The sequence below is a fragment of the Papio anubis genome, unplaced genomic scaffold, assembly GCF_008728515.1.
Source record: "Papio anubis isolate 15944 unplaced genomic scaffold, Panubis1.0 scaffold25, whole genome shotgun sequence".
Taxonomy (NCBI): Eukaryota; Metazoa; Chordata; class Mammalia; order Primates; family Cercopithecidae; genus Papio; species Papio anubis.
The window spans coordinates 1-27,654 of NW_022162567.1; the positions used below are offsets into that span (position 1 = coordinate 1).

At 44.5% G+C, this 27,654-nt stretch overlaps 1 protein-coding gene and 1 pseudogene across 2 annotated transcripts; one reads left to right on the forward strand and one right to left on the reverse strand.

The window, feature by feature from the left end:
* Positions 1-6: 6 nt before the first annotated feature.
* Positions 7-22,633, reverse strand: CHRNB3 (cholinergic receptor nicotinic beta 3 subunit). Of its 2 annotated transcripts, XM_031661792.1 has the most exons (5): positions 22,333-22,633; positions 20,765-20,809; positions 5,480-5,589; positions 3,646-4,528; positions 7-637 (listed from the first exon to the last, which is right to left on the reverse strand). In XM_031661792.1, exons 1-5 carry the CDS (start codon positions 22,615-22,617, stop codon positions 503-505), a joined length of 1,458 nt encoding a protein of 485 aa, XP_031517652.1. In that variant the 5' UTR covers positions 22,618-22,633; the 3' UTR covers positions 7-502. The 2 variants fall into 2 exon arrangements, with proteins under 2 accessions (XP_031517652.1, XP_031517651.1); XM_031661791.1 differs by lacking the exons at positions 7-637; positions 20,765-20,809; positions 22,333-22,633 and adding an exon at positions 14,007-14,085 and having other exon boundaries at positions 3,544-4,528.
* Positions 9,287-10,456, forward strand: LOC101019875 (annotated as a pseudogene).
* Positions 22,634-27,654: the final 5,021 nt, after the last annotated feature.

A 27,654-nucleotide genomic window follows, 5' to 3' on the forward strand; every position in this document is an offset into this window, starting at 1 on the left:
TGCCTGGCCCATTGCTACAGAAGCACAACACAGCCCCAGTTTGCAACTCAGACAAAACCACCAAGGAGGTCAGTGCTGGGTGGGAGATCCAGGCTCTGTCCACACAGATAGTTCAATGTGGAGACCTCCTTAAACTCCAGGTGGATTCCCCCTCTCCCCACCGAGGCCTGCTGGTTCTAGGAGGTGTTCCTCCACCAAGTAGCAACAGCTTTTTGTGCACTCTGGCTATGAGCTCAAGCCTGGACCTATTATCCCTCCCTGAATGTTCAGGGAAACCAAGGCAGGGGCCTGAGGAGGTGTCACTTTCTTTAAAAGCAGTTCACTCTCATGGCAACCACAAATGAGCACATTTACCAGAGTTTCCCCTGTGAAGAGATGTTCCATTTCCACGAAGACAACGCAATCAGGGTTCATAGAACAAGCACGTGCATTTGGATTCTGTCTGTGCAACAGCCAGATGTCAGGTCTAAGACGTAATGTAGTCTTTACATCTTTTAAATTCCTAATGGTAACTACGTAGCCACATCTTCAAAGCAGGGGTAAAAATCAGAACCGAGCCTGTAACTGACACTATCAGAAAGAGCCACAGGAAGATTCGGTCAAGAACTTGAGCTACAAATTTCCAGTCTTGTACTACCTGCAAAAGAGAAAAAGATGCCTTTCACTCAAGACACTGAGCAACTGTTCTGTATTCATCTCAAGGGATTTAAAAAGAGTAACATTCAGATTTATAGCATTTACTTAAGTTTTCAAAATGCATCTAATGTCCCAACCACACTACAGGCTCAGGTTCTTTCAGGGACTTCGCTAATCATGCCCAAAGGAAGTATCTTGGAACACTGTCATCAGCACTGAAGAAGGAAAATAGAAACAATAGAATTCTGTGTGCATATGTCAACATTCCTGATCAGAATGGGAAAAGTCTGATTTTTACGTGAATAAAAAGCCAGTATAGGCCAGGTATGGTGGCTCACACCTGTAACCCCAGCACTTTGGGGAGGCTGAGGTGGGGGGATCACCTGAGGTTGGGAGTTTGAGACCAGCCTGGCCAACATGGTGAAACCCCCTCTTTACTAAAAATACAAAAATCAGCTGGGCATGGTGGCGGGCGCCTGTAATCCCAGCTACTCGGGAGGCTGAGGCAGGAGAATTGCTTGAACCCAGGAGGTGGAGTGTATCTTAGTATGCCAGTATATCTTACTAGGGTGCTTCCTGATACTCGTATGAAAATAATCACAAATTTATAATTTAAGAGTTTTTGTGGCCAAATGTCACAGGCTTTCTTTTCTTCCACTCCACCTGTGCTGCAGCTCCAGAAGGAAGGGTGCTGCCGAGCAGAAGAATCGACCAGGACAAGACAGAAATTCACGAAGGAGACAGGAGACTGAGTCCCCTTTACTAGGAAGGGGAGGGGAGATGCAGAGAGTGGGCAACAGATCCATAACACAAAGTCAAGGCACGACTGGCTAAGGAAGTCTGAAAGGAAGGGGAGTCCTCATCCCTCTAGAGTAAATAAATATCCTCCATCTTGGGACGGGGGGAAGAAATCTTTGTATTAAGTTTTTGTTTTGTTTTTTTGAGACGTAGTCTCGCTCTGTCACCCAGGCTTCAGTGGTGCAATCTTGGCTCACTGCAACCTCCGCCTCCTGGGTTTAAGCGATTCTCCTGCCTCAGCCTCCCGAGTAGCTGGGATTACAGGCACTTGTCACCATGCCCAGCTAATTTTTGTATTTTTAGTAGAGAGGGGGTTTCACCATGTTGGCCAGGCTGGTCTCGAGCTCCTGACCTCAGGTGATCCACATACCTCGGCCTCCCAAAGTTCTGGGATTACAGAGGTGAGACAGCACGCCCAGCCTGTTTTTAAAAGATGTTAAGAAACAAACAAAAAAATCTGCCCAGCTTGGCAGCTGAATGTTTCTGTCTAGCAGCAGTCACTTTTCTAGTGCTTTTAAAAAAAATTTAAGTGGATGAAAAACATGACAGATTGTTAAGAGAGAGGGTAGGCCGGGCGCGGTGGCTCAAGCCTGTAATCCCAGCACTTTGGGAGGCCGAGACGGGCGGATCACAAGGTCAGGAGATCGAGACCATCCTGGCTAACACGGTGAAACCCCGTCTCTACTAAAAAATACAAAAAACTAGCCGGGCGCAGTGGCGGGCGCCTGTAGTCCCAGCTACTCGGGAGGCTGAGGCAGGAGAATGGCGTGAACCCGGGAGGCGGAGCTTGCAGTGAGCTGAGATCTGGCCACTGCACTCCAGCCTGGGCGGCAGAGCGAGACTCCGTCTCAAAAAAAAAAAAAAAAAAAAAAGAGAGAGGGTATATGAGGCAGTGTCTGAGAACACAAGAGAAAATGTATAAGGATAATTCTAAAAAAATTCTTAGCTGGGTGCAGTGGCTCACTCCTGTAATCCCAGCACTTTGGGAGGCCAAGGCGGGCGGATCACGAGGTCAGGAGATCGAGACCATCCTGGCTAACACAGTGAAACCCCGTCTGTACTAAAAACACAAAAAATTAGCTGGGTGTGGTGGCGGGCGCCTATAGTCCCAGCTACTCAGGAGGCTGAGGCAAGAGAATGGTGTGAACCTGGGAGGCGGAGCTTGCAGTGAGCTGAGATGGCGCCACTGCACTCCAGCCTGGGTGACAGAGCGAGACTCCATCTCAAAAAAAAAAATAAAATAAAATAATTCTTTCATCAGTTTGTTTAGGGGATGAGGCTCTTGGCACTAATTTTCACCAATTTTAGAGTAAAATACTTGAACTCTGTAAAGTGAAGTTATTATATAAATTGAAAATATGTTACTTGCTGTAGGCAACAGATCACTTTTTTTTTTTTTTTTTTTGCTGGACACTTAAAAAAAAATCTGTAAATAACCACATCCTCTTTCCTCACCAAAATATCTGTTGTAACACTAAATTTTTTATTAATCAAAAAATCTGATTATTTCTGGTCTTTTATTTCTAAATACTGTGGTTGAACATATCTATCATCCCATGAAAAATGAGAGATAAATTACCAGAGACCAGGATAACCAACTTAAAATGTGTAATTGAGGCCGGGCGCGGTGGCTCACACCTGTAATCCCAGCACTTTGGGAGGCCGAGGCGGGCTGATCACGAGTTCAGGAGATCAAGACCGTCCTGGCTAACACAGTGAAACCCCGTCTCTACTAAAAATACAAAAAATTAGCCGGGCATGGTGGCAGGCACCTGTAGTCCCAGCTACTCGGGAGGCTGACGCAGGGGAATGGCAAGAACCCAGGAGGGGGAGCTTGCAGTGAGCAGAAATTACACCACTGCACTCCAGCCTGGATGACAGAGGGAGACTCCGACTCAAAAAAAAAAAAAAAAAAGAAAAATGTGTAATTGAATTATTTAATATAGAATTATAAGAAACAATTATAAGAAACAATGCTTAATCAACAGTTGCTTCACTTTTGCTCCTTATGTTTTTGTGAACTACTTCCTAAAAATTCATACTAAGATCACTATGTTATGTGAGGGCTTGCTTTAAATGGTACATGTATAAAAAGGATGTCTTATAATGTCACATTTAAACCATGACAACATTTTATGGTAAACAGATGTCGAAATATTTGTCTTTGGCCCACATTTATAGCGGCATAATTGGGAATACCAGTTTACTCACCTGGCTGATAAAATGTTCTTTCTTCACATGTCTTGAAATGTATCTAATAGAATCAGCAGCTTTTTCCAAAAAAGCAACCAGAACTTTTTCTCCATCACTAAGCTGTTTCTGTTTCTTTTTTTTGAGGACTTTGCCTTTCACTACTGGTTGACTCTCCTCTTTCTCTGGGAATGAGTAGCGATCCACGTGGTCTTTCATGCAAAGTAATTTCGGAAGTTTCTGCAGAAAGAACCTCTTAACCCAGGGGGCCATGGGGTGGTATGTGGAAGAAGATCTATGGTGAACGTTAATGACAAACACGGTAACAATGATGGACAGGGTCACGAAAATCATGATGAACAGCAGGTACTCCCCAATGAGAGGAATGACTTTGGAAGACGATGGGATGATTTCTTCAATCACTAAAAGGAAAACAGTCAGAGAAACCAAGACTGATGTGGATAATGAAAGTTTTTCTCCCTCATCTGAAGGTAAATAGAACACGAGAACTGTTAGGAAAGACAGCCCCAGGCAGGGGATGATGAGAAAGAGTGTATAGAATAAAGGCAGGCGTCTCAGGACGAAGGAATATGTGATAAAGGGATAGGAGTACATGCCGTCCCTTCTGTTCCCCTTCATCCCCTTTGCGTTCAGTATTTCCCATTCTCCGTTATCGAAGAAGTCCTTTCTGTCAACATTTTCATTGATCAAAATGAGGTCAACCATGGTGCCATCATAAGTCCAGGATCCAAACTTCATGGAGCAGTTCTGTCGGTCGAACGGGAAAAACGTGACGTCCATGGTGCAGGAGCTTTTGTAGCTGGCGGGAGGGGTCCAGACAACGGTTCCATTTGATTTCACGATGACCTTGGTCATCAGGGAGCCTTCAAAACGGCCGTCAGCGCTGCAATCAAAGCAGTTTCACCTTAGCAGTCGGTGGAGCACCTGCTAGTTTTTGTTCTTTTTCCCAGCATTGACTATTTCTATTTTATGACTTTTCTTTTCTTTTTTGAGATGGAGTCTCACTCTATCGCCAGGGCTGGAGTGCGGTGTGGCACCATCTCGGCTCACTGCAACCTACACCTCTTGGGTTCAAGCAATTCTCCTGCCTCAGCCTCCTGAATAACTGGGATTACAGGCGCCTGCCACCATGCCCAGCTAAGTTTTTGTATTTTTAGTAGAGACAGGGTTTCACCATATTTGCCAGGCTGGTCCCGAACTCCTGACTTCATGATTAGCCCACCTCGGCCTCCCAAAGTGCTGAGATTACAGGCATGAGCCACTGTGCCCTGCCCTATTTTAGGACTTTTCCTTTTTTTTTTTTTTTTTTGAGACGGAGTCTCGCGCTGTGTCACCCAGGCTGGAGTGCAGTGGCGCAATCTCGGCTCACTGCAAGCTCCGCCTCCCAGGTTCAGGCCATTCTCCTGCCTCAGCCTCCGAGTAGCTGGGACTACAGGCGCCCGCCACCACGCCCGGCTAGTTTTTTGTATTTTTAGTAGAGACGGGGTTTCACCATGTTAGCCAGGATGGTCTCGATCTCCTGACCTCGTGATCCGCCCGCCTCGGCCTCCCAAAGTGCTGGGATTACAGGCTTGAGCCACCGCGCCCGGCCATTTTAGGACTTTTCTACCGCAACACCAGGCAACTGTTTTAAAATAAACAATTTTTTAAATTTAAAGTTGAATAAGTATTTTTGCCTGAATCAGAATTTTCTATTCCTGGTGTTAATCAGGAAAAATAGTTTTCTTCTGTGATATTTACTTTTCTTTTTTTCACTTTTTTAAAAATTTATTTTTTTTCACTTTTTTAAAAATCTATTTTTTTCCCCATAAGTGAGAAACAATGTGATACTTACTTTTCAAAAAGAACTATGTCGGGAAGCCACAGAGATTCTGATGGAACTTTAATGGAATGGATCCCACCATAATCATCAGGATTCCAGCGTAACTTGTGGTCTGTCCATTCCTGCATGAAATTGGTACACTGTGATTTTATTCTGAAAGTTCAATATATTAGATCTTGAAATCTTCAAGTTTCTGTTAGCTTTATCAAGCCACTGTTTTATTAAGAAAAGGAAATTGTCCTGGTTGGACTGTGTGACCCTACTGGGGACTCAGTACAGGATTCACCTTGGGCCAGCCTGGCCTCTGATCTCACCCAGGCCCATACCCTTTGCATGTTACATATTTCCAAAATCACTGTACCTGCCTCACCATGAAGAGGCTCTACAACAAACGCCACTAATTCATGATCTATCTTTTCAACCTATTTTCTCTTAACAAACAAACAAACAAAAGAAAAGCAATGATGTGTCTAATTCAGTTTATTCTAGGAGGGTGAGTCCAGTAATACTTTAATCACATGCTAACAGGTACAAGTGATTTTGAACACCACACAAGAGGCTTGGATGAACATCCACCTGCTATGTTAATATGAGACATCCATTTTCCATGAATTCTTCTTGATCACATTAGAACTTGTATCCAATAAAAAATGTTTTCCCAGCATTTTCTTTTAAGTTCTGAATTTATTTTTGGAGCTCCCAATTATAATTTTAAGTTACATTCCTAATATTGTTAGCCTCCACGCACTTACACATTTTTCTTCATAAGGATGAAATCACATGGCGTGTTTTACGGGGCTGATTAATCTAGATAAATAAACCTGACCATGAATTGGTCAGACTGCGAAGGTCAAGAGGATGATGTATGGATGACCCGATCACAGCAGAGTGGACTCTGCTAAAAAGATTTTGGGTCCAAAATCATAGGAAATCTGATCTGAAAATTGAATTTTTCTATTCTACGGCCTCTCACGTGGGTAGGTGAATAAGGATGCAGGAGTTCAGAGAGTTAGAAGGGCATGCCCAGCATGAGGCTTCCCAGAGCCCAGTGATGCCAACTTTGTCATTAAAACATCAGGAATCAGCAGATGGATGATGTCACTAGATAGTAAAATACTGAAATATGCATGATGCCTGACAAATGATGGAACTCCACACCCCAGAGGAAACTGTCTATCTTAGACAATATTTTTGAGACTTGATCCCCCAAAAACAAAGTTTAAGATGTATGGGCCTTTAAAAAACTAGAATCGAAAGTATAACAAAATGGCATGATATTTATGGGAAAACATGCATATGAAACTGACAATTTAAGAGCCCAATAATAAAGTATTCACCGTGTTTACTTGGTGCTCATGGGCTTCTCTTTTTTTCTTCCTCCTCTGCCTATTTTGAAGAGCAAATATATTCTCCTTCCTAGGAATAATTTGTCTCCTGCTGAGGAGACTCTTACTATCATTGGTAGGTCTGAGTCTGAGAAATCTTGGAGGGAACTCACTTATAGTAGCATTTGTGGTTTCTTTCAATTCCACTTTATGCACTTTGTAAAAATTTACTTACAATACAATTCACTCTTTTGTTTACAGTTATTAATGCAAATAGCTGTATAATAACTGCAGGCATTAAGACACCAAAACAGTTTTTTTGCCCAAAATATTTCCCAGGTGCTGCCCTTTTGTAATCAACCCCTCCCACATTTCCAACCCTCAGAAATCCCTGATTTGTTCTCTTTTTCTATAATTTCACCTTTTCTAGAATGTCCTGTAAATGGAATCAACATGACATTTCAATTCTGACGTCTTTACTTAGCAATGAGTTTAGATTCTTCTTTTTTTTTTTTTTTTTTTTTTTTTTTTTTTTAATTTGAGACAGAATCTCGTTCTTTTGCCCAGGCTGGAGTGCTATGGTGACATCATGATTCACTGTAGCCTCAACCTCCTGGGCTCAAGTGATCCTCCTGCCTCAGGCTCCCAAGTAGCTGGGACCACAGGTGTGTACCATCACACCCAGCTAATTGTTTTGCTTTGTAGAAATGAAGTCTTCCTATGTTGCCCAGGCTGGTCTTGAACCCCTAGGCTCAAGCAATTCTCCTGCCTCACCTCCCAAAGTGTAGGGATTACAAGCATGAGCCATTGAGCCCAGATTCATTGTGTTTTTTAATATGCATTTTCCTAATGACTAATCATTAATATCTTCATGTGTTTATCTGCCATCCATGTATCGTATTTGGTCAAGTGCATAATGTTTAATCAAGTTGTTTGTTTTCTTACTGAGTTTTAAGAGTTCCTTATACATTCTGGATAAAAGTGGTTTGTCAAATATTTGATTTACAAACATCTTCTCTCAGTCTTTTTTTCCTCTTAATAATGTATTTCACAAGTCAGAAATTCTAAAAGTTCATTTTATCAGTTTTATTGTTTATGGATTGTGTCATATCTAAGAAATCTTTGCCTAACACAGGGTCACAAAGATTTTCTTATATACTTTCTCCTAGAAATTTTGTAGTTTTTTGTTTTTTGAGACAGAGTCTCGCTCTGTCACCAGGCTGGAGTGCAGTAGCACAATCTCGGCTCACTGCAACCTCTGCTTCCTGGGTTCAAACGATTCTCCTGCCTCAGCCTCCCGAGTAACTGGGACTACAGGTGCATGCCACCACACCCAGCTAATTTTTGTATTTTTAGTAGAGATGAGGTTTCACTGTCTTGGCCAGAATGGTCTTGATCTCTTGACCTTGTGATCACCAGCCTCGACTTAGGTCTAAGATCCATTTTCAGTTAATACTTTATAAAGGTGCAGGAATGGGTTGAGGTTCATTTTCTTTTGCATGTGAGTGTCCAATTGTTTCAGTACCGTCTGTGGAGAAGACTAAACATTATCCATGGAACTTCCTTTGTACATTTGTCGAAATGTAGTTAACTATGTATGTGCATGGGTCCATTCTGAACCGTTCTGTTTCACTGATCTGTGTATCTGTCTTTTTTTTTCTTTCTTTTTTTTTTTTTTTCGAGACAGAGTCTCACTCTGTCCCCTAGGCTGGAGTGCATTGGTGCGATCTCGTCTCACTGCAACTTCCACCTCCCAGGTTCAAGTAATTCTCCTGCTTCAGCCTCCCAAGTAGCTGGGATAACAGGGGTGTGTCACCACGCCAGGCTAATTTTTGTGTTTTTAGTAGAGACAGGGTTTCACTATCTTGGCCAGGCTGGTCTTGAACTCCTGACCTGAAGTGATCCACCCACCTTGGCCTCCCAAAATGCTGAGATTACAGGTGTGAGCCACAGTGACTGGCCCTGTGACAGTATCACACTGTCTTGGTTATTATAGCTTTAAGTAAATTTTTGAATCTGCTTGTTGCTGTCTACAAGATATCCTGCCAAGATTTTAATTGTGATTGATTTGAATATACAGATTAGTTTGGTGAGAACTGGCACCATGATATGGAATCTCCTGGCCTAGGAATATTATTTATGTCTCCATTTACTTAGGTCTTGATTTTTTGTTGTTGTTGTTTTGTTAGTGTTTTGCAATTTTAGGCTTACAGACATTGCACATATTTAGTTAGATTTACACCTAAGTAGGCCAGGTGCAGTGGCTTATGCCTGTAATCCCAGCAGTTTGTGGGGCCAAGATGGGTGGATCACCTGAGGTCAGGAGTTCATGACCAGCCTGGCCAACATGGTGAAGCCCAGTCTCTATAAAAATATAAAAATTAGTCAGGCATGATGATGGGTGCCTGCAATCCCAGCTACTCGGGAGGCTGAGGTAGGAGAATCGCTTGAACCCGGGGGCAGAGGTCGCAGTGAGCCGAGACCACACCAATGTACTCCAGCCTAGATGACAGAGCCAGACTCCGTCTCAAAAAAAAAAAAAAGTCATTTAATTTTTAAAATTCCAATCGTTCATTGTTAGTATCTACATATACAATCGACTTTTGCATATTGACCTGGTCCTGTGACCTGGCTTAGCTCATTTAGTTTTGGGATATTTTCTGTAGATTTTCTGTATAGACAATTATGTCATTTGCAAGTGGAGCGTTTTATTTCTTCCTTTCCAATCTGAATAACTTTGAATGCTATTCCTTGCCTTAATTACTGAGTAGTATTAGCTCCAACACCAGAAAGATGGCAGAGCAAGAGCAAAGAAAAATCCCTCTGGTTCCAGAAAATCTCCTGAAAATGAAGAAGGCTTATCAAGCCCTCAAAGCCACCCAGGCAAAGCAGGCACTTTTGCAAAGAAGGAGCAGAGAAAAGGAAAAAGGCTCAGGTTTAAACAACTGGAATCATTCCTATATGATTCCTGGTGGCAGAAACGTGACAAGGTGTGTCTCAGACGACTAGAAGAGAAACCTTGCGCCTTGGAATTGCCTTTGTTGTATGCATCAAAAGGATTGATGGCATGAGTTTACTGGTGCAGAGAACCACTGTGAGACTTTGTCTAAAGAAAATTTTTAGTGGTGTCTTTGTAAAAGTCACCCCTCAGAACCTAAAAATGCTGCATAGAGTGGAACCTTATATAACCTAGGGATTTCCAAATCTGAAGTCTATCCAGGAGCTCATTTTGAAATGTGGACAAGTCAAAGTCAAGAATAAGACCATTCCTCTGACAGACAACACAGTGATTGAGGAGCACCTGGGAAAGCATTTCCAGGAGATCTCATGGTTCTTGCACCCTTTCCACCTCTCAGGGGCCTGTCATGCTACCAAAAATAGAGTGGGCTTCCTCAAGGAGACGGGCACACCTGGCTATCAGGGTGAACACATCAATCAGCTGATCTGCCAGCTGAACTAGACCCAGGTGCCAAACTGCAGTAAATTTTTTATCAATGAATTGGAAGCATGTGTTTCTGTATTTGGGGGAATTTTTACCAAGTATCTTCAGAGAAGTTTATTTCCTGCTTTATCTTCAAAAACTGGAAAGGAAGGTCAAAGAAAAGACAGTAGCTGGCCAGGTGCAGTGGCTCATGTCTGTAATCCCAGCACTTTGGGAGGCCGAGGTGGGCGGATTGCCTGAAGTCGGGAGTTTGAGACCAGCCTGTCCAACATGGAGAAACCCCATCTGTACTAAAAATACAAAAATTAGCCAGGTGTGGGGGCTCATGCCTGTAATCCCAGCTACTAGGGAAGCTGAGGCAGGAGAATTGCTTGAACCCCGGAGGTGGAGGTTGTGGTGAGCCGAGATTGCACCATTGCACTCCAGCCTATGCAACAAGAGCAAAACTCCATCTCAAAAAAGAAGAAAAAGAAAAGACAGTAGCTTATGTCCATGGCAAGCACCTCTCATCACAGTCCAGTTTTGGCATTTGAAAGTCAGAAAGATTTGTGTTGCTTACCCGACCTTCAAAAGCAGGATTAACAGCTGTGACCAGAGATAAAACGGAGATAGTGGTTTATGGGGCTCACTGTTTTCAAAGAGTTCATTCATTCATCAAATATGCAAGGCATGTACTAGCACTGAGCACAGCTGCCTCGACCTCTTATCCTGGGGCTGACTCAGATGATAAATCAGTCAACTAACAAATACCCACACCTCCTGACAGTGGCTATAAAGGAGACAGTTTTGGTATGGGATACAGAACAGTGGAGTAGACAGGGAAAACATTTCCAAGGAGATGACATTTAGACTAAACATGCAGGGTAAGAAGGAGTCTGAGGGCTGGGCGCGGTGGCTCACGCCTGTAATTCCGGCACTTTGGGAGGCCGAGGCAGGCAGATCACGAAGTCAGGAGTTCGAGACCATCCTGGCTAACATGGTGAAACCCTGTCTCTACTAAAAATACAAAAATTAGCTGGGCATGGTGGCACGGGTCTTTAGTTCCAGCTACTTGGGAGGCTGAGGCAGGAGAATCGCTTGAATCCAGGAGGCAGAGTTTGCAGTGAGCCAAGATTGTGGCACTGCACTCTAGCCTGGTGACAGAGCAAGACCCTGTCTCAAAAAAAAAAAAAAGAAGGATTCTGAGCAGGACAGGATTAAGAAGGCTGGCCAAAGATGGAACCACCTGTGGGAAGGTGCTGGGGCAGGAAGGAAGGAGAGCATGAATGAGGGACGCCTTCAGATCCTTGAGGAGGATATTAAAGGGATCTAGAGCAGACTCAGTTGCTTCTAACCAGTAAAGAAAAACAGGCTGGGTGGGACTTGTGGTCAATACTGCTTACACTGGTGGCCTCGAAAGAGAAAGCACACTAGACTCCACTCACAAGCCCTGAGCTCCACACTAGGACTGTGCTTTACTAGCTGTACAACTTGGACGAGTCATTGATCTCCAGCTGCTGCATTGCTTTGCAAGAGTGAGACAGCATTCTTCACAACCTTAGTGTCCTTCTGCTATCAGACCAGGGAATCACAGAGCGTTCTCCCTGAGATGCCCATCAGAGGGTTCATCCAGTTTCTTTCCTGTTGTTTTTAGATAGGGTCTCACTCTGTTGCCCAGACTGGAGTGCCATGGTGTGATCACAGCTCATTGCAGTTTCAACCTCCTGGGCTCAAATCATCTTCCAACCCCAGCCTCCCGAGTAGCTAGGACTACAGGTATGCACCACCACGCCCGGCTAATTTTTCTTATTTTTTGTACAGACAGGGGACTCCCTGTGTTGACCAGGCTGGTTTCAAACTCCTAGCCTCAAGTGATCCTCCTGCCTTGGCTTCCCAAAGTGTTGGGATTACAGGCAGGAGCCACCACGCCCAGCCCACCCAATTTCTGCCAGGATTCGTGTTCACCACAGAGCTGGCTGTGCCCTGTAGCCCAGGACCACCGTGGGTTTAGAATGGCACAAGCCACAGGACATTTGCAAGTGGTGGAATTAGCAGTGCCCAGCTGAGGAGCCACAGCCCAAACCTCTATCTTGTTCTCTAAGGGGCTGCGAGGTTTTCTGGTCACTTCTTTGTTCTTTCTGAAACCCTGGTGACATCTGGAGATTAAGCTCCTGTCTCTCCCTTCTTAGGGTAAGAGATGAGAAATAATATTCCATGTTTGCATAGTGTGTTCTAGCTGAGACGCTCAAAGCCGTTGTCAAACACCAGCTCTGCATCACAGCAGTTCCTGGCTTGAGAGCCCTGTTTTTGCAGGAAACAGGAGCGCAAAGGGTATGTCAGAGCCAAATATCAAAGTTAATCTATGACTAAGAAAAAAATGGAAAAACACTCCAACTCTAGGTTTCCTCATTCAGAAAAACTGCAATTTCAAATCCATTTCAAATATATATATAACCCTTTAAAATGGTCTTTCCTTACATGTATTACCTGAATGATCACTCATAAATGTCTAGCTAAACCACAACCCAGAGTCAAATTTTATTTAAACCTAAATCATAAGCTTTTTAAGAAAACTGTAAACAAAGTCCCCGAATTTTTTTTTATTTTTATTTTTTTTGAGACAGAGTCTCCCTCTGTCACCCAGGCTGGAGTGCAGTGGCGTGATCTTGGCTCACTGCAAGTTCCGCCTCCCAGGTTGGTGCCATTCTCCTCTCTCAGCCGCCCGGGTAGCTGGGACTACAGGCACCCGCCACCATGCCCAGCTAATTTTTTTGTATTTTTAGTAGAGACGGGGTTTCACTGTGTTAGCCAGGATGGTCTCAATCTCCTGACCTCGTGATCTGCCTGCCTCGGCCTCCCAAAGTGCTGGGATTACAGGTGTGAGCCACCGCACTCAGCCAAGTCCCCGAATTATTCTTACTTCAATGCTAAAAGGACCAAGAGATAAGGAACAAATATTCTTTGCTGTTGTCTTGATATGCAGTCTCTAGGACATCCCTGGGATCTCCAGTCATCTTAGATGTGAAATTCTTAAAGTCAAATTATTGTTGATTCATTTTAATCTTAAAGGCAGCAACATGACATATTATATGTTTCATATTCCTGTTAAATTCGTGAGTTGTTAAGGCCAAGAAATGTGATTTGTTATTAAGGATGAAGGCCAGGCATGATGGCTCACCTGTGTAATCCCAGCACTTTGGGAGGCCCAGGCAGGCGATTACATGGGGTCAGGGTTCCAGGCCAGCCTAGCCAACATGGTGAAACTCCGTCTTTACTAAAAATACAAAAATTAGCTAGGCGTGGTGGCACATGCCTGTAATCACAGCTGCTCAGGAGGATGAGGTACGAGAATCATTTGAACCCAGGAGGTGGAGGTTGCAGTGAGTTGAGATTGCACCACTGTACTCTACACTCCAGCCTGGGTGACAGAGTGAGACTCTGTCTCCAAAAAAAAAAAAAAAAAAAAAAGATGAGAAAGCTCAAAAGTGGCAACAGGAAGTGACATTTATTGAGCTAGTCATATTCACATACATTATCTCATGTAATCCCCCAGACAACACTGTGAGCTAGTTATCACCTCTATTTAATAGATGAAGAGACTGAGGGTCAGAGAGGTGAAGTGACTTGCCCAAGTTTATATAGTAGGCCGTTTGACCCCTACTCAATTCTTACCAGGGTCCACTTGAATAAGAAGTCCAAACTTGGCCTCCTTTGCTAAGGTCAGAGTAAGGTTGCAGAAAAGGAAGGAAAATCAGATCATGAGTAAAGATCTAAGATGAATTCATGAACTTACAAGTGCCATTCCAGGTGGTGGATGGTAGATTTTGGGGACATCACCCAGACCTCTAGGACTAGCTTGACCTTTCCACAACAGGTCTACTTCTTATTTCTCCTGAGAAATCAGCTCCAGGGGTCTATCCAATAAGGCCTTCATGTTTGCTGAACTTTTTGTTGATCTAAAACAGACATCAGCTGTTGGAAAGACACTGCTACTTTAAGATGTTGGCCTTGGCAGACATTCCAGCAGTTTTATTTTCTTCAGGATTGTCATGGGGAGAGGAGAACAAACTGTCTCTGCTACAGTGAAGCCGAGTCATTTAGTTCTCTCATTGTCTTATTTTTATATGCAACAGTGCCCAGCTCAGGGCCTTATGAGGCAGAAGGTGAAACTGATTCTAGAGGCGGGGACTCAGGTACCGGACCAGATTGAGAACTAGCTAAACAGGGCAGGGCATAAGCGGCTTTCCATAAGACACAGCCACCAGGGCACTATGTCAGTTTACCATCACCAAGGCAACACCCGGAAGTTACCACCCCTTTCCATGGCAATGACCTGGAAGTTACCACCCACCTAGACATTTCTGCATAAACTGTCCCTTAATTTGCATATAATTAAAGGTGGGTTTAAATATGACTGCAGCCCTCGTCTGGACGTACTGCTGGCAGGTAGCCGTGGTCTGTAGGGAGCAGTATCTCTGCTGCCGCTGTCTTTGAGTTCTTTTCTCGGTGAAGCCAGGCTAAGCCCCAGTTTTGGGGCTCACCTACCCTGCATCACCTACACAGTGCAGAGTAGGCTCTCAGGAAATATGGAGTGAGTAAATTTGGCATTTGTTGTCATAGTGATTATTTCTATGGTAACATCTAGGCAAAAGGGCCAACCCTTGTGTCATTTCAAAAAAGGTCAGTTTCGCTCAGCGCAGTGGCTCACGTCTGTAATCCCAGCACTTTGGGAGGCCAAAGCGGGTGCATAACCTGAAGTCAGGAGCTCGAGGCAGCCTGGCCAACATGGTGAAACCCTCCTCTCTACTAAAAATATAAAAATTAGCTGGGCGTGGTGGCCGGCGCCTGTAATCCCAGCTACTCGAGAGGCTGAAGCAGAATGACTTGAACCCAGGATGCGGAGGTTGCAGTGAGCTGAGATCATGCCACTGCACTCCAGCCTGGGTGACAGAGCAAGACTCTATCTCAAAAAAAAAAAAAAAAAAAAAAAAGAAGGTCAGTTTAATTTTCATTGTCTCTAAGGTGCTGTCCATGTTTTCCTAACCTTGATATGACGGTGCAGGATCTGAGGGGCTGGGGCAGTAAGTACTTTCTCACGTAGTCCTAGTGAGTCAATGTTAACAATATATTTATAGTTTATAGGGTTTTGATTACTGTCTGGAAGTACAAAGGAGGAAGACAAACTAGTTCGCAATATAAAATCAATAAAATAAAAATAGCACCATGTAGAAGACTTCCTCTGGATGTCACTAGATTTGTGCTGTATAAAGTTCTTTCTAGAAGAAGAGTGTCTAAATATACCGGAGGAGAGCTATGGAAACAGGATAAAACAGGAGAATTGACTAAAAAAACCCCACAAGTATCTCATTTGCATGCGCTACCATGGAACGTGCTTTTGTTCCAAGTGGGTAGAATTCTCTTCTCCATGTGGATACGAATTAGAGAACATTTTTCAGTGTCTGGGAGGCAAATGAGGAAAGAGGGGGAATTGGGCATTTTTGTTTTCATTTTGACTGAGGGACACAGAGATGACTGCAAAGAGTTACCAATGGGTTTGCTCAAATGTGAGAGCTTTTGGATAGTGGTGTTATTGGGACTACTATTCACTATTCAGGTGGTTCACAACCTCTTCACCTTTTTGACTTGTAGAACTTCTGTTTGTCCTGTAAGACTCAAATTAAATATCCCCTCCCCTTGGGAGCTTTCCCTGACTTTCTTCCTGTCTCACTGTCATTTTTCAAGCTCCACAGTGTTTTATATGTACTTTGTGATATTTATCATGGTAATTATTTTTTGGTAACTAACGCTATGTCCTCTTCTTTCAGGCGGTGCTATGTGTCGTTCTTTATATATCCAGGATCTAGCAGGGCGCCTGGCACATAGGCTCTCAATAAATCCTGGTGAATGGATGGAAGATGGAGTGGATCCTAACTTCATTCTCTCCTGAATTCTTTCTAGACCAACTCCATCAGATGTTCCGGAGATTGAGGAATCCAAGCCTTAGAAGACCAGGATTAGGAAATTATACAGGAACAGGACTAACAGGAGAACAGTATACTCTTCAAACTCTCCCTCCAGTCTAAGGCAAGTGAAAGATTTTCTCGACATAAGTCAGACTTCCCCTAACAGTGCTTAACCCTGGGCAAGTCACTTCCACTCTCCAGTTCTCAATTTCCTCATCTGCAAAGTTAGGATAATAATAGGACCTCCCTTTTAGGATGACTGTGAAAATTAAATGGGATTATTCCTATTACAGTCAGCATAGTGCCTGGGCACTTAGTAAGTACTCAGTAAATCTTAGATATTATTATTAGCTGCTCTGAAACTAAGATCTGTGTAAAATACCAATGATAGCTTTTTATAAATATCTGTTTTATCTTGTTTTTTTTTTTTTCATCTTTTTTTTGAATCCTTCAACTTTCTTTAATCCATGTAGCTTTAAAAAGCTTTTTTTTTTTTTTTTTGAGATGAAGTCTTGCTCTGTCACCCAGACTGGAGTGCAGTGGCGTGATCTCGGCTCACTGTAAGCTCCGCCTCCCAGGTTCAAGTGATTCTCCTGCCTCAGCCTCCCAAGTAGCTGGGACTATAGGCACTCGCCACCACGCCCGGCTAATTTTTTTGTATTTTCAGTAGAGATGGGATTTCACCATGTTAGCCAGGATGGTCTCTGTCTCCTGACCTTGTGATCCACCTGCCTCGGCCTCCCAAAGTGCTGAGATTACAGGCGTGAGCCACGCGCCTGGCCAAAAAGCCTTTTTTTAAAAAAGCATAAATATAACATCATGGCGAAGCTCAATGCCTCCTGTTCCAGGCAGCCTTCCCTTCTTGCCACCCAGTGTTGTAAAAATGACCTTTCTTTTCTGCCCCAACATTGTCTGTGCCATAACAGCACATATTAACTAATATCCACTGTAAAATTTCCCACTCCAAACTCAATCCGTGCCAATGGACGTCGCATTGACTATATCCTCTGTAGTTTTCTGGAATGTGAAGCTTTGTTTCCCCTGGTTTGGCTCTTCCTGTGGTCTAGAAGCAGGGCTTAGTGTTCAGGGAGGAGGCTGCATAAGGCCAGAAAGATCCTGGCCAGGGGTTAGGAAACCCAGATTCCTGCCGGATGAGGACTGGTCTCTTCTATCTCTATAGAACAGGGGTAATGATGTCTCTTTTCCTAAGTCAGGTGGTAGAGAGGTTTAAATGAGATAAACCTCGTTTATGCATTTGTGAATTAAACACAAAATATATTAATCTCAATAGATATTGGAGACTCAGAAGAATGGGAGGGTGAGAGGTGGGTGAGGGATGAGAAATTACCTAATGGTTACAATGTACATTAGTATTCAGATACACTAGATTTCACCACTACACAACATATCTGCGTAAAAAAAAACCACACTTGTACCTTACACATTTATACCCAAAAAGGTCGATTATTCTCATTGCTTCTGTCAAATGGGAACTTCAGTCAGTGGGCTGACTTTTCCAAGTGTCAGTGTGCTCCTTGCCTGTGGATTTCTCCTGCTTGGTTTTGGATATTGAATTGACTTTTAGGACTTAATTCTGCCTTGGTTTGAAGACACCCACTAGGCTTCTGGGATTCTGGTGGCAAACTTCGTGGAAAGTCCTTTCCAAAGCTGTAGCTGAGGCCCGAGGGACCCTTGGCACCCGCTTTTTTGTGTCTAATGCTGTTCTCTTTGGCTGAAATGACTCCTTATTTTCAAAAGCACAAGAAAAGTGAAAAGACCTACTATCCCCATGTGAAGGCCCAGAGTCTCTGGACCCCTGCTTTATGCGAGAGATTAGAGCTTAATCTTGGCCAGGCAAAGTGGCTCATGCCTGTAATCCCAGCACTTTGGGCTGACATCAGGGGTTCGACACCAGACTGGCCAACATGCTGAAATCCCGTCTCTACAAAAAATACAAAAATTAGCCAGGTGTGGTGGCACGTGCCTGTAGTCCCAGCTACTCAGGAGGCTGAGGCAGAAGAATCTCTTGAACCTAGGAGGCAGAGGCTGCAGTGAGCCAAGATCAAGCCACTGCATTCCAGCCTGGGTGACAGAGTGAGACTCCGACTCAAAAAAAAAAAAAAAAAAAAAAAGCAGTGGGGTAGGAGGCATGCGGGAAGTAAAGGTTTGTGTGTGTGTTTGATTTTTGTTAACTTCTAAGCCTATTTTCACCTTAAGAGGAAAGTGTGGGTTCTTTTCTGCCCTGCAAGCTTGAATATAGGATTTCTTCTTGTCCTTTATTAACTCAAAATACTTCCCAAGTCTACGGCCTCTGAATTGCAAAAGTGGGTAAGTCACCGAGGAATGAGATTGTTGTATAGCAAGATATGTTTATTTAAGTGGTATTTTTATATATACATTCCAAGCTTATTATTTTCTTCTGGATATTTTTATTTGCAAGTAAAACAATATGCAGATCCATTTCACAACTTGTTCACATACCTACTGATTAGAGAATCAGATGAGTAGAAAGCACTGAAAATCATCATAGTTCTCTAATTCTCACTAAAGTTGTTGGGTGGGAGAAATTTGATGACATGAAATGAAGCTGAGGGAAGCTCCTTGCTGTTTCTTGTATCCATTGCTCCTTATAAAGCATTAGCAGAAAGATATCCCACCAGGAATATTTTTAAACTATGGGGCAAATTAGGCAATATCTGGACATTCATTTAAATATTTAGGCCTGACGAGGTGGCTCACGCCTGTAATCCCAGCACTTTGGGAGGCCGAAGCGGGCAGATCACCTGAGGCCAGGAGTTCAAGACCAGTTTGGCCAACAGGGTGAAACCTCATCTCTACTAAAAATACAAAAATTAGCCGGGCGTGGTGGCATGTGCCTGTAGTCCCAGCTACTTGAGATGCTGAGGCAAGAAGATCACTTGAACCCGGGAGGCGGAGGTTGCAGTGAACCGAGATTGTGCCATTGCACTCCAGCCTGGGTGACAGAGTGAGATTCTGTCTCAAAAAACAAACAAACAAACAAAAAGACAAACAAATAAAAAACTTTGGAAAATCAAATACTGCATGTTCTTGCTTAGAAGTGGGAGCTAAACAACTGGTATGCATGGACACAAAGATGAGAACAAAACACACTGGGGACTCCAAAAGTGATAACGTGGGAGGGAGGGAAGGATGGAGGGAGGGAGGGGAATGAGCTGAAAAACTGCCCGTTGGGTATGATGTTCACTATTTGGGTGATGGGTTCACTAGAAGCCCAAACCCCAGCATAACGCAATAGATACATGTAGCAAACCTGCACATGTAACTCCTGAATCTAAAAATAAAAAAATACATACAGAGACTCAAGTCTGTAATCCTAGCACTTTGGGAGGCTGGGGTGGGCGGATCACTTGATGCCAGGAGTTTGAGACCAGACTGGCCAACATGGTGAAACCTTGTCTCTAGTAAAAATACAAAAATTAGTTGGGCATGGTGGCGGGCGCCTGTAATCCCAGCTACTCAGGAGGCTGACTCACAAGAATCACTTGAACCTCGGAGGCAGAGGTTTCAGTGAGCCAAGATCATGTCACTGCACTACAGACTGGGTGGCAGAATGAGACTGTGTCTCAGATAAATTTGTAAATAAATATAAGACAAAACTAAATTTTTAAAAAAGCTAACAAAACAAAAACACAAAGTAAACAATTAAACCAAGTGTATTTATTTATTTTTTTGACACAGGCTCTTGCTCTGTCACCCAGGCTGGAATGCAGTGGCACAATCTCGGCTCACTGCAGCCTCTGCCCCCTGGGTTCAAGCAATTCTCCTGCCTCAGCCTCCCGAATAGCTGGGATAAACCAAACTTCTTACCCACTATCAAGTGTCAATATTTTATCTTTGTAGATAACATATGCGAAATTGGGATTTGAATGGTAATTATTTACTGACAATCCTAAAACAAACTCCTCTGGACACACTCCCCTGAGTTTAGGAAATAAACTCTAGCCAAGCTAAAAACAATTATCTAAAAAGAAAGCTGAAAACGATTCAAAATGCATTTTCAGTGATGTCAGGAAAACACGTATTCATCATTTTGTTTTGGGCTTCACTCTGTTTTGAAATTAACAATGGGCAGCCCTGTTATTCCCTCATTCAGGGCTCAGTTCTTCCTTGGAAGCAACAAGAAGTATTAGAGGTAGATTCTACCCACAGAGGACCAGAGGAGGCTTGGGAGGATGTAGCCCTGATTTTCCTACCCAGTTGCAGTTCCCTACCTGGGGGAAAGTGGTGCATCTTGGAGGCTCTTTGTTCTTTTCTCTAAGTGGTCCTAGGGCCCATCCCCAGGCCTTATGGCAGGAGAGTCACCTCCGCCCACCGCACGAGCAGCTCTACTGCTGGGAGCAACCACGCACAGCAGTGTGCACCCAGGGGCTTGCCAGGATCAGTTCCCCAACACTCACAATGGAAAATAAAAGCCATAGACCCTTCCCACAAATCTCCCTGAGGAACACGATATGCCCTCTTAAATAAATATTTTTCAGATGGGAGGCTTTCTAAATAGAAAATAAGTGACTGGGTTAGCAGACACAATCCTTGGATCGAAATTTACCTGTTTGAGCCACACATTGGTTGTCATCAGCTGATTCTTTTCATCCTAAGAAAATGACAATTAAAAAAATACTGTAAGTTGAAGTGAAAGTAAGTTGTGATTTTTGCTGTTGTTTTAGAAATGGGGTCTCAAGATGTTGCCCAGGCTATAGTGCAGTGGTGCCACCATAGCTCACTGCACCCTTGACCTTCGGGGCTCGAGCCATCCTCCTGCCCCAGCCCCCAAGGAGCTGACTATAGGTGCACGCCACCACACCCAGCTGTTTTCTGTTTGGTTTTGATCAGAAAAATCTATCTGAGTCTTACCTTTGAGGTGTTAAAAGTACAAAAGATTCTCAATTTTAAACAGTCAAATGGCATGTAAACAGTCAAATGGCATATAAATAGTCAAATGGTATGCAGATTTTGCTTAAAATGAAAAATAACTAAAACGAGTAGCAGTTCATTGTGGCTGTATTTATATAAAATTGCATAACCCAGAAGGCACTTTAAAGGTACGAAGTAGGCTGGGCACAGTGGCTCACTCCTGTAATTCCAGTACTTTGGGAGGCCAAGGCGGGTGGATCACCTGAGGTTAGGAGGTCGAGACCAGCCTATCCAACATGGCAAAATCCTGTCTCTACAAAAAATACAAAAATTAGCTGAGCATGGTGGCGCCTGCCTGTAATCCCAGCTACTCGAGAAGCTGAGGCAGGAGAATCACTTGAACCTGGGAAACGGAGGTTGCAGTGAGCCAAGATCACATCACTGCACTCCAGCCTGGGTGAAAGACAGAGTTTCTGTGTCAATAATAATAGTAATAATAATAATAATGAAGGGGCAAAGTAGAGGGAAATAATAGCTAAATTGGAGATGGGCTTTGCATGACTTCCTAGAAGGAATCCTGGGGTATTGAGCCAGCCAGGGCAGGTGAGCATGCACACACGTGTGTAGTGGGGTGGAGAAAATGGACAACATAGGAGGATTCTTCTGGGGCTTTGGGGACCATAGCAGGACAATTTTGTTGCATTTGGGGAGTTAAAGTTCACTGGTTTCTTCTAAGAACACAATCATGGCAGAAATGCAAGCTGAAAAGGAAAATTAGAATGTGAAGGCATGGGTGAGTTCAGAAGAGGTGACGGGGCCGCCTAGGGAGAGCAAGAATGGGCCTGGCTGTGGGCACTGTTGTTACCACCCCGTCTCCCTGCAGACCCCCCTACCAGCCCAGGGCACAGCCACAGAGGATCCAAGATCACAGCGCGTCAGCCCCAGGCTCAGCTACTCTTCTCTGCAGTTCTCAGCCCTCCTTTCCTGAGTGTTCAGCAAACCAGGCCAGGGGCGACGACTATCTTAGCAACCACATCCTCCCCCCAGCAAAAAGGTCCCACACTAACAGTGCTGCAATTTACCCTGTGATACCTTCTCGTTCTTTCCTCAGGTCATTTCAGTGGCTTCTTGGGGGCAGATTTTCTCTCACAATAAATTATTTTTTAAATTGAAATGTCAGACATAGGGAAAAAATATATTTTAGACTCATAAACAGGTTAAGGAATGCATGTTCTTTTTAGCTAAGTGCCAAGGATTACTCACCACATCTACGAGCTGGGATATTTTCAATCCAAAATATACTTTTATGGTGTCATTAGAATGTAATACAGGGCGGACCCATTTCTGATAACCTTGGAACAAATGTCTGAGGAGGGCATCTTCATTTTCGGCGATTGAACTGAACCCTGCAGTGGCTGTAAAAGAATCATGGGGGGACATGGGTAAATGGGAGGGGCACGATGCCTGGATGAGTGTCCTGTGGCATCCTGCACCATAGGCTGTGTCTGTTTCTAAACAGCCCAGTTCCTGAAAGGCAACTTGGAGCATGCGAGAGTCTCCATGCCCACTCCCACCTCCCTCCAAACACACACAGCTGAAAACAGAATCCGCTTTTTTTTTTTTTTTTTTTTGGTGAAAATTTTTTTTTTGAGATGGAGTCTCGTTCTGTCGCCCAGGCTGGAGTGCAGTGGTGCGATCTCTGCTCACTGCAAGCTCCACCTCCAGGGTTCATGCCATTCTCCTGCCTCAACCTCCCGAGTAGCTGGAACTACAGGCGCCCACCACCATGCCCAGCTAATGTTTTGTATTTTTAGTAGAGATGGAGTTTCATCGTGTTAGCCAGGATGGTCTGGATTGGCTGACCTCGTGATCCGCCCGGCTTAGCCTCCCAAAGTGCTGAGATTACAGGCATGAGCCACCGCCCCCGGCCCAGAATCCACATTTTACCCAGAGCTCCGCTCTCACAAGATTTTCCCATCATGGGGTCAACACCCGGGTCCCAGAAGCTCTATCTGCAGCCACCCCCGACCCTCATCTCTGGTCCCATCTGCAATGCTGCCTCTTCACAGACATGGGCCCTGCCCATGAGCTGTTCTCTGTCCCTGAGCCTCCAGCATCTCCCTTTGGAAGTCTCTTGTTATTTGTCACACCTGTCTTCCTCTGGAGCCCTGACGATGGGCGCAGTGGGCATTGTATTTGATCGTGTTTACCCAGCACCTAGAACAGTGCCTGGCCCATAGTGGGTGTTCATTTTATGTGTGTTGGTAGGTGTCAGAGTCGGCATGTGGTCACTGAACACCAGCCGTGTGCCCCTCACGGTCCTCTTGTCTTTTTCCCAAGGAAGTCTTTCCTTACAAAGTCCTTCCTTGGTCAGCAGCCAGGATGTCACACTCTGCCTCACTGTGCGAGAACCTCAGAAACACCCAGTGTTAAACTGTAACCCTCCAGTTGGGGAAATGGCCTAGGAATGCAGTCCCAAAATAAAGTTTTATTTCCTTACAGTGCAGTGCTATCACATTTAAAACAAGCAAGTCCCCTACTTTTTTTTAAAAAAAAAGATGGGGTCTCACTATGTTGCCCAGGCTAGAGTGCAGTGGCCATTCACAGGTGTAGTCCCATTACTGATCAGCATGGGAGTTTTAACTTGCCCCTCCTTGCCTGTTCAGCACCCGATTAATATGCTACAGCAACTCATTCTGCACCATGTCCTGACCATAGAAAACCTTTTTCTTCCCACTGAGACACCCATACGCTGGGTAATGATCTCATGAGAGACATACCCTCCAGGTTTACTCAATCAAAGTCCAGGGATTCTTTTAGGAAGAAAAGCAAAAGTGTACCTACCCCCTGTTTGCAGGAGGCTTCTGTAGGCACTTTCCTAAGAGAGGAGCAATTCAAGGTGCCTCTGTCCCAGCACCTCAGAGGCATGGGTGAGGTGGGCTGTGTGCTCTGAGGGTACCCAGCCCCGTTTTCCTCCACATAAATGCAAATGAGTGATAGAGACGCAACCTTACATTTATGCTTATTTATTTAAAAACTGTGGGCCAGGCACGGTGGCTCATACCTGTAATCCTAGCACTTTGGGAGGCTGAGGTGGGAGGATCGTTTGAGCCCAGGAGTTGGAGACCAGCCTAGGCAACATAGGAAGACCCTGTCTTACAAAAATGAAAAAATTAGCCGGGCATGGTGGCGCACCCCTATAGTCCCAGCTACTTGGAAGGCTGGAGCGTGAGGATGGCTTGAGTCCTGGAAGTCAAGGCTGCAGTGAGTGGTGGTCGCACCACTGCACTCCAGCCTGGGTGACACAGCAAGACACCGTCTCAAGAAATTTTTGTTTTAATGAACAAAAACTGATCTGTTGATTACTATTAGAACCAAGAGCAGCACTGGGAGCAGCCAGCTGGGCAGCCACCAGGGTGTCAGTCTGTAAAGAGCCAGGAAACCTTCCTGGAAATGTACAGGGAGAGAACAGAGGGAATTCCCCACAGCCTCTAGAGGGCAAGTTATGTATTTGCTCAGGGGGACATTCTTGAAGTCATCTTTGACTCCTCTCTTTTTCTCCCACCCCACATCGGGTCTTAGTGTTCTTCAGAATACATCCCAGCCCTGATGGTTCCCCACCATCTCCACCGGGGCCACGCTGAGAGCACAGATGCTCTCTCTCTTGGGCTCCTGCACTGCTTCCTAATTGTTTCCACTCCTGCCCTTTCTACAGTGCATTCCGCACACAGCACCTAGAGAGGATTATGTCAGTTCCTGCTAAGCGCTCCAGATGGTTTCCCATCACACTCAGAAAGAAACATCCTAAGTTCCACCACGGTCTCCCTGACCCCATGTGGCCCTGACTGTGTACCCCCCAACCATACTGCCCGCATCCTCCTCCCCAGTCCTCGGGGCAGTCTGCGATTCCCAGAACAAGCCAGAATGCATCTGCATGGGGAAAGTTCTTACACTTATCCAGAGAGTCCACAGCCATTCCTTCACTTGTCCAGTCTTTGCTCAAATGTCATTTTCTTGAGTAAGTCATTTCAGGCTACACTATTTAGAAATCCCTCTCCTCTCTATCCTTTTAGGGTACTTTATCTTCCAGTAGAGAACCTAATCATATCACATTTATCTGTTTATTGTTGTCTCCCCTCCCTAGATGATGCCAGCTCCAGGAAGTTGGGGATTGTCTTCCTTACTCCTGTATTCCCAGCTCCTAGAATAGTGACTGTCACCCAGCAGCTGCTGAGCTAATGACTGTTGAGTGGACAAACACTTGAGCAATGATGCAGTCAGCTTTGTGGCCTTTGTTTTACTGAGGGGCATCTGGAAAGTTGGGACCAGAGGTGAATTGCTCAAGAGAAGAGGGAAGCAGTGAGGACACAGCTGTCCTCCTCCATCTATTCCCAGGTTAGGGAGCCCCCTCCTCTAAGGCAGAGAATATTGTTTGAAAGGCACTTGTCTTCACCTGTTTTGTGCGGCTACAACAGAATACCACAACCTGTTCATTTGTAATGAACAGAAATTTATTGGCTTACGGTTCTAGAGACTGGGAAGTTCAAGATCATGAGACCAGCCTCTGGTGAGGGCCTTCTTGCTGCATCAAACATGATGGAAGGGCAAAGAGGGGGTGAGAAAGACAAGAGGGGGCCAACCCCTCCCATGATAATGGCATAAATCCACTCATGAGGGTGGTGCCCCCATGACCCAAACACCTGCCATTAGGCCCCACCTCCCAACACTACTGAGTTGGGGGTCAAATTTCCAGCACATGAACTTTGGGGAACACGTTTAAACCACAGCAGCACTGTGCAGACACTGCCAGTTCCCTGCCCAACAGCCATTCCCCCCTTTTCCTTGGCAATAGATGCTAAATTTATTCAGGGTTGCATGGTGCCAGCATAAAAAGCTCAGCTCTGGGCTTCCTTGCATCTGGGAATGACCTATGGCACATGTAGCCAATTAGATACAAACAGTAGCTGTTGGGATTGGGGTGGTTAGAGGAAAGGTTATTAAAAAGGATGGACTTGATCTGACATGTCTGCTTCCTTCTTTTTATCTGGAACTGGAGATTTAGCCACTCATCTGTCTTGCAAACCTGATGAAAGCTACACACATAGGCGGGCAGAGTGATACACAGAACCTGGGTTTCTGATAGCCCTGTACTATTGGCCTCCAAATTTCTTGGTATGAGAGAAAAGCAATCTCCTATTTGGTTAAGCCACTGTAGCCACTGACAGGCATCTGAACACAGCCCTGATGGCTGCTTGCACCACCTGACTAGTTGCTGAGGTGCTGGAGTGCTGAAATTCCTGCAGAGTCCCTGAGTCCCAGGTCAGCCAAATTAGCACAAATTACTGAAGACAATGGGTGGAGGCACTCCAGGGAGGCTGAAAACAACTGAATGATGCCTGAACCAACACATGCGCGCACGCGCACGCGCGCACACACACACACACACACACCCCTATTAGCTCAGACAACTGTGAGCTGGGATAATTTCAGACACATAAGAGAGAGGGTTCCCGAAGATGAGCAGGGACTGTAACCATGAACTTCCTTTCCCAAAAGGAAAATTGTCCAGTCATTCTGAAAGGAGATGGAGTTGCACGTTGGGAGGGGAAATCTAGAATTCCGACCTGAAATGCTTAGCATTTGCACTTAGGCAGCTGTGAAGATATAGGAATCCTGCTCTTCACCAAGATCCAGGCGCAGCGAGCAGCTCTGCTCTTTCATGCACAGCATGCATCTCCACCTGTGTTACCACTGTCAGAAGGCGCACTTTCCGTCTGAATTAACAAAAAGCACGAACCATACTGGCTGTTAGGGACTGAATGTTTACATCCCTCAAAAATCAAATGTTAAAGCCCTAACCCCCAATGTGACTGTATTTAAAGACAGAGCCCATAAGGAGGCCCAGAGGACAAACCATGTGAGGACACAGCAAGAAAGCAGCCTTCTGCAAGCCAGGAAGAGAGTCCTCACCAGAAACTGACTTTTTAGTGCATGATCATAGACTTCCAGTTTCCAGAATTGTGAGAAAATAAATGTCCGTTTTTAATCAGTCTATGGTATTTTGTAATGGCAGCCTGACTAATGCAAATCTGTTCTGACCAAAACAGACTTTATCCCCCTAACAAAAAAAGTCAAAGATTAAATGATTTCTGCTTAATATCCTGAAATTTCCAAACCTTTCCAAAATAGAAGCTGAAGTCATTGGCATTATTGAAGCAGACTTAGAGGACAAGCCTGGAAATGTTTCTGGTTTGTCCTTCTTGTGAAATAGAACATTATAAGAAAGATCAAGTGCTTCTCACAGTTGATCCTTTGAGACCAGGGCCTCCATAAATATTTGATGATATTTGAATGAACAAATGAACACATGAACAAAAGGCCATAACAGTGTTTTTTGTGACCCAGGGGAATGAGGCAGAGCCAGCCTGGCTCACTGCTCCCGAAGACGTAAAATCACAGATACGCTCAAGGTTTCCAGGACAAGTGGTCTTTGTATTATGGAATAAAAGGATTCCTGGAAAGTTGTGCATAGACCAAATTTTTGCAAAATAACTTATATTTAAGATTAATCACAATATTCTAAGA

Excerpts from the sequence above, each read along its gene's own strand:
- CHRNB3 (XM_031661792.1), bottom strand. The coding sequence starts at position 22,617 with ATGCTCCAAGTTGCCTTTCAGGAACTGGGCTGTTTAGAAACAGACACA. Across the intron at positions 5,590-20,764 it reads CCAATGTGTGGCTCAAACAG|GAATGGACAGACCACAAGTT; the intron begins GTAAATTTCGAT and ends AATTTCATGCAG. Across the intron at positions 4,529-5,479 it reads GACATAGTTCTTTTTGAAAA|CGCTGACGGCCGTTTTGAAG; the intron begins GTAAGTATCACA and ends CTTTGATTGCAG.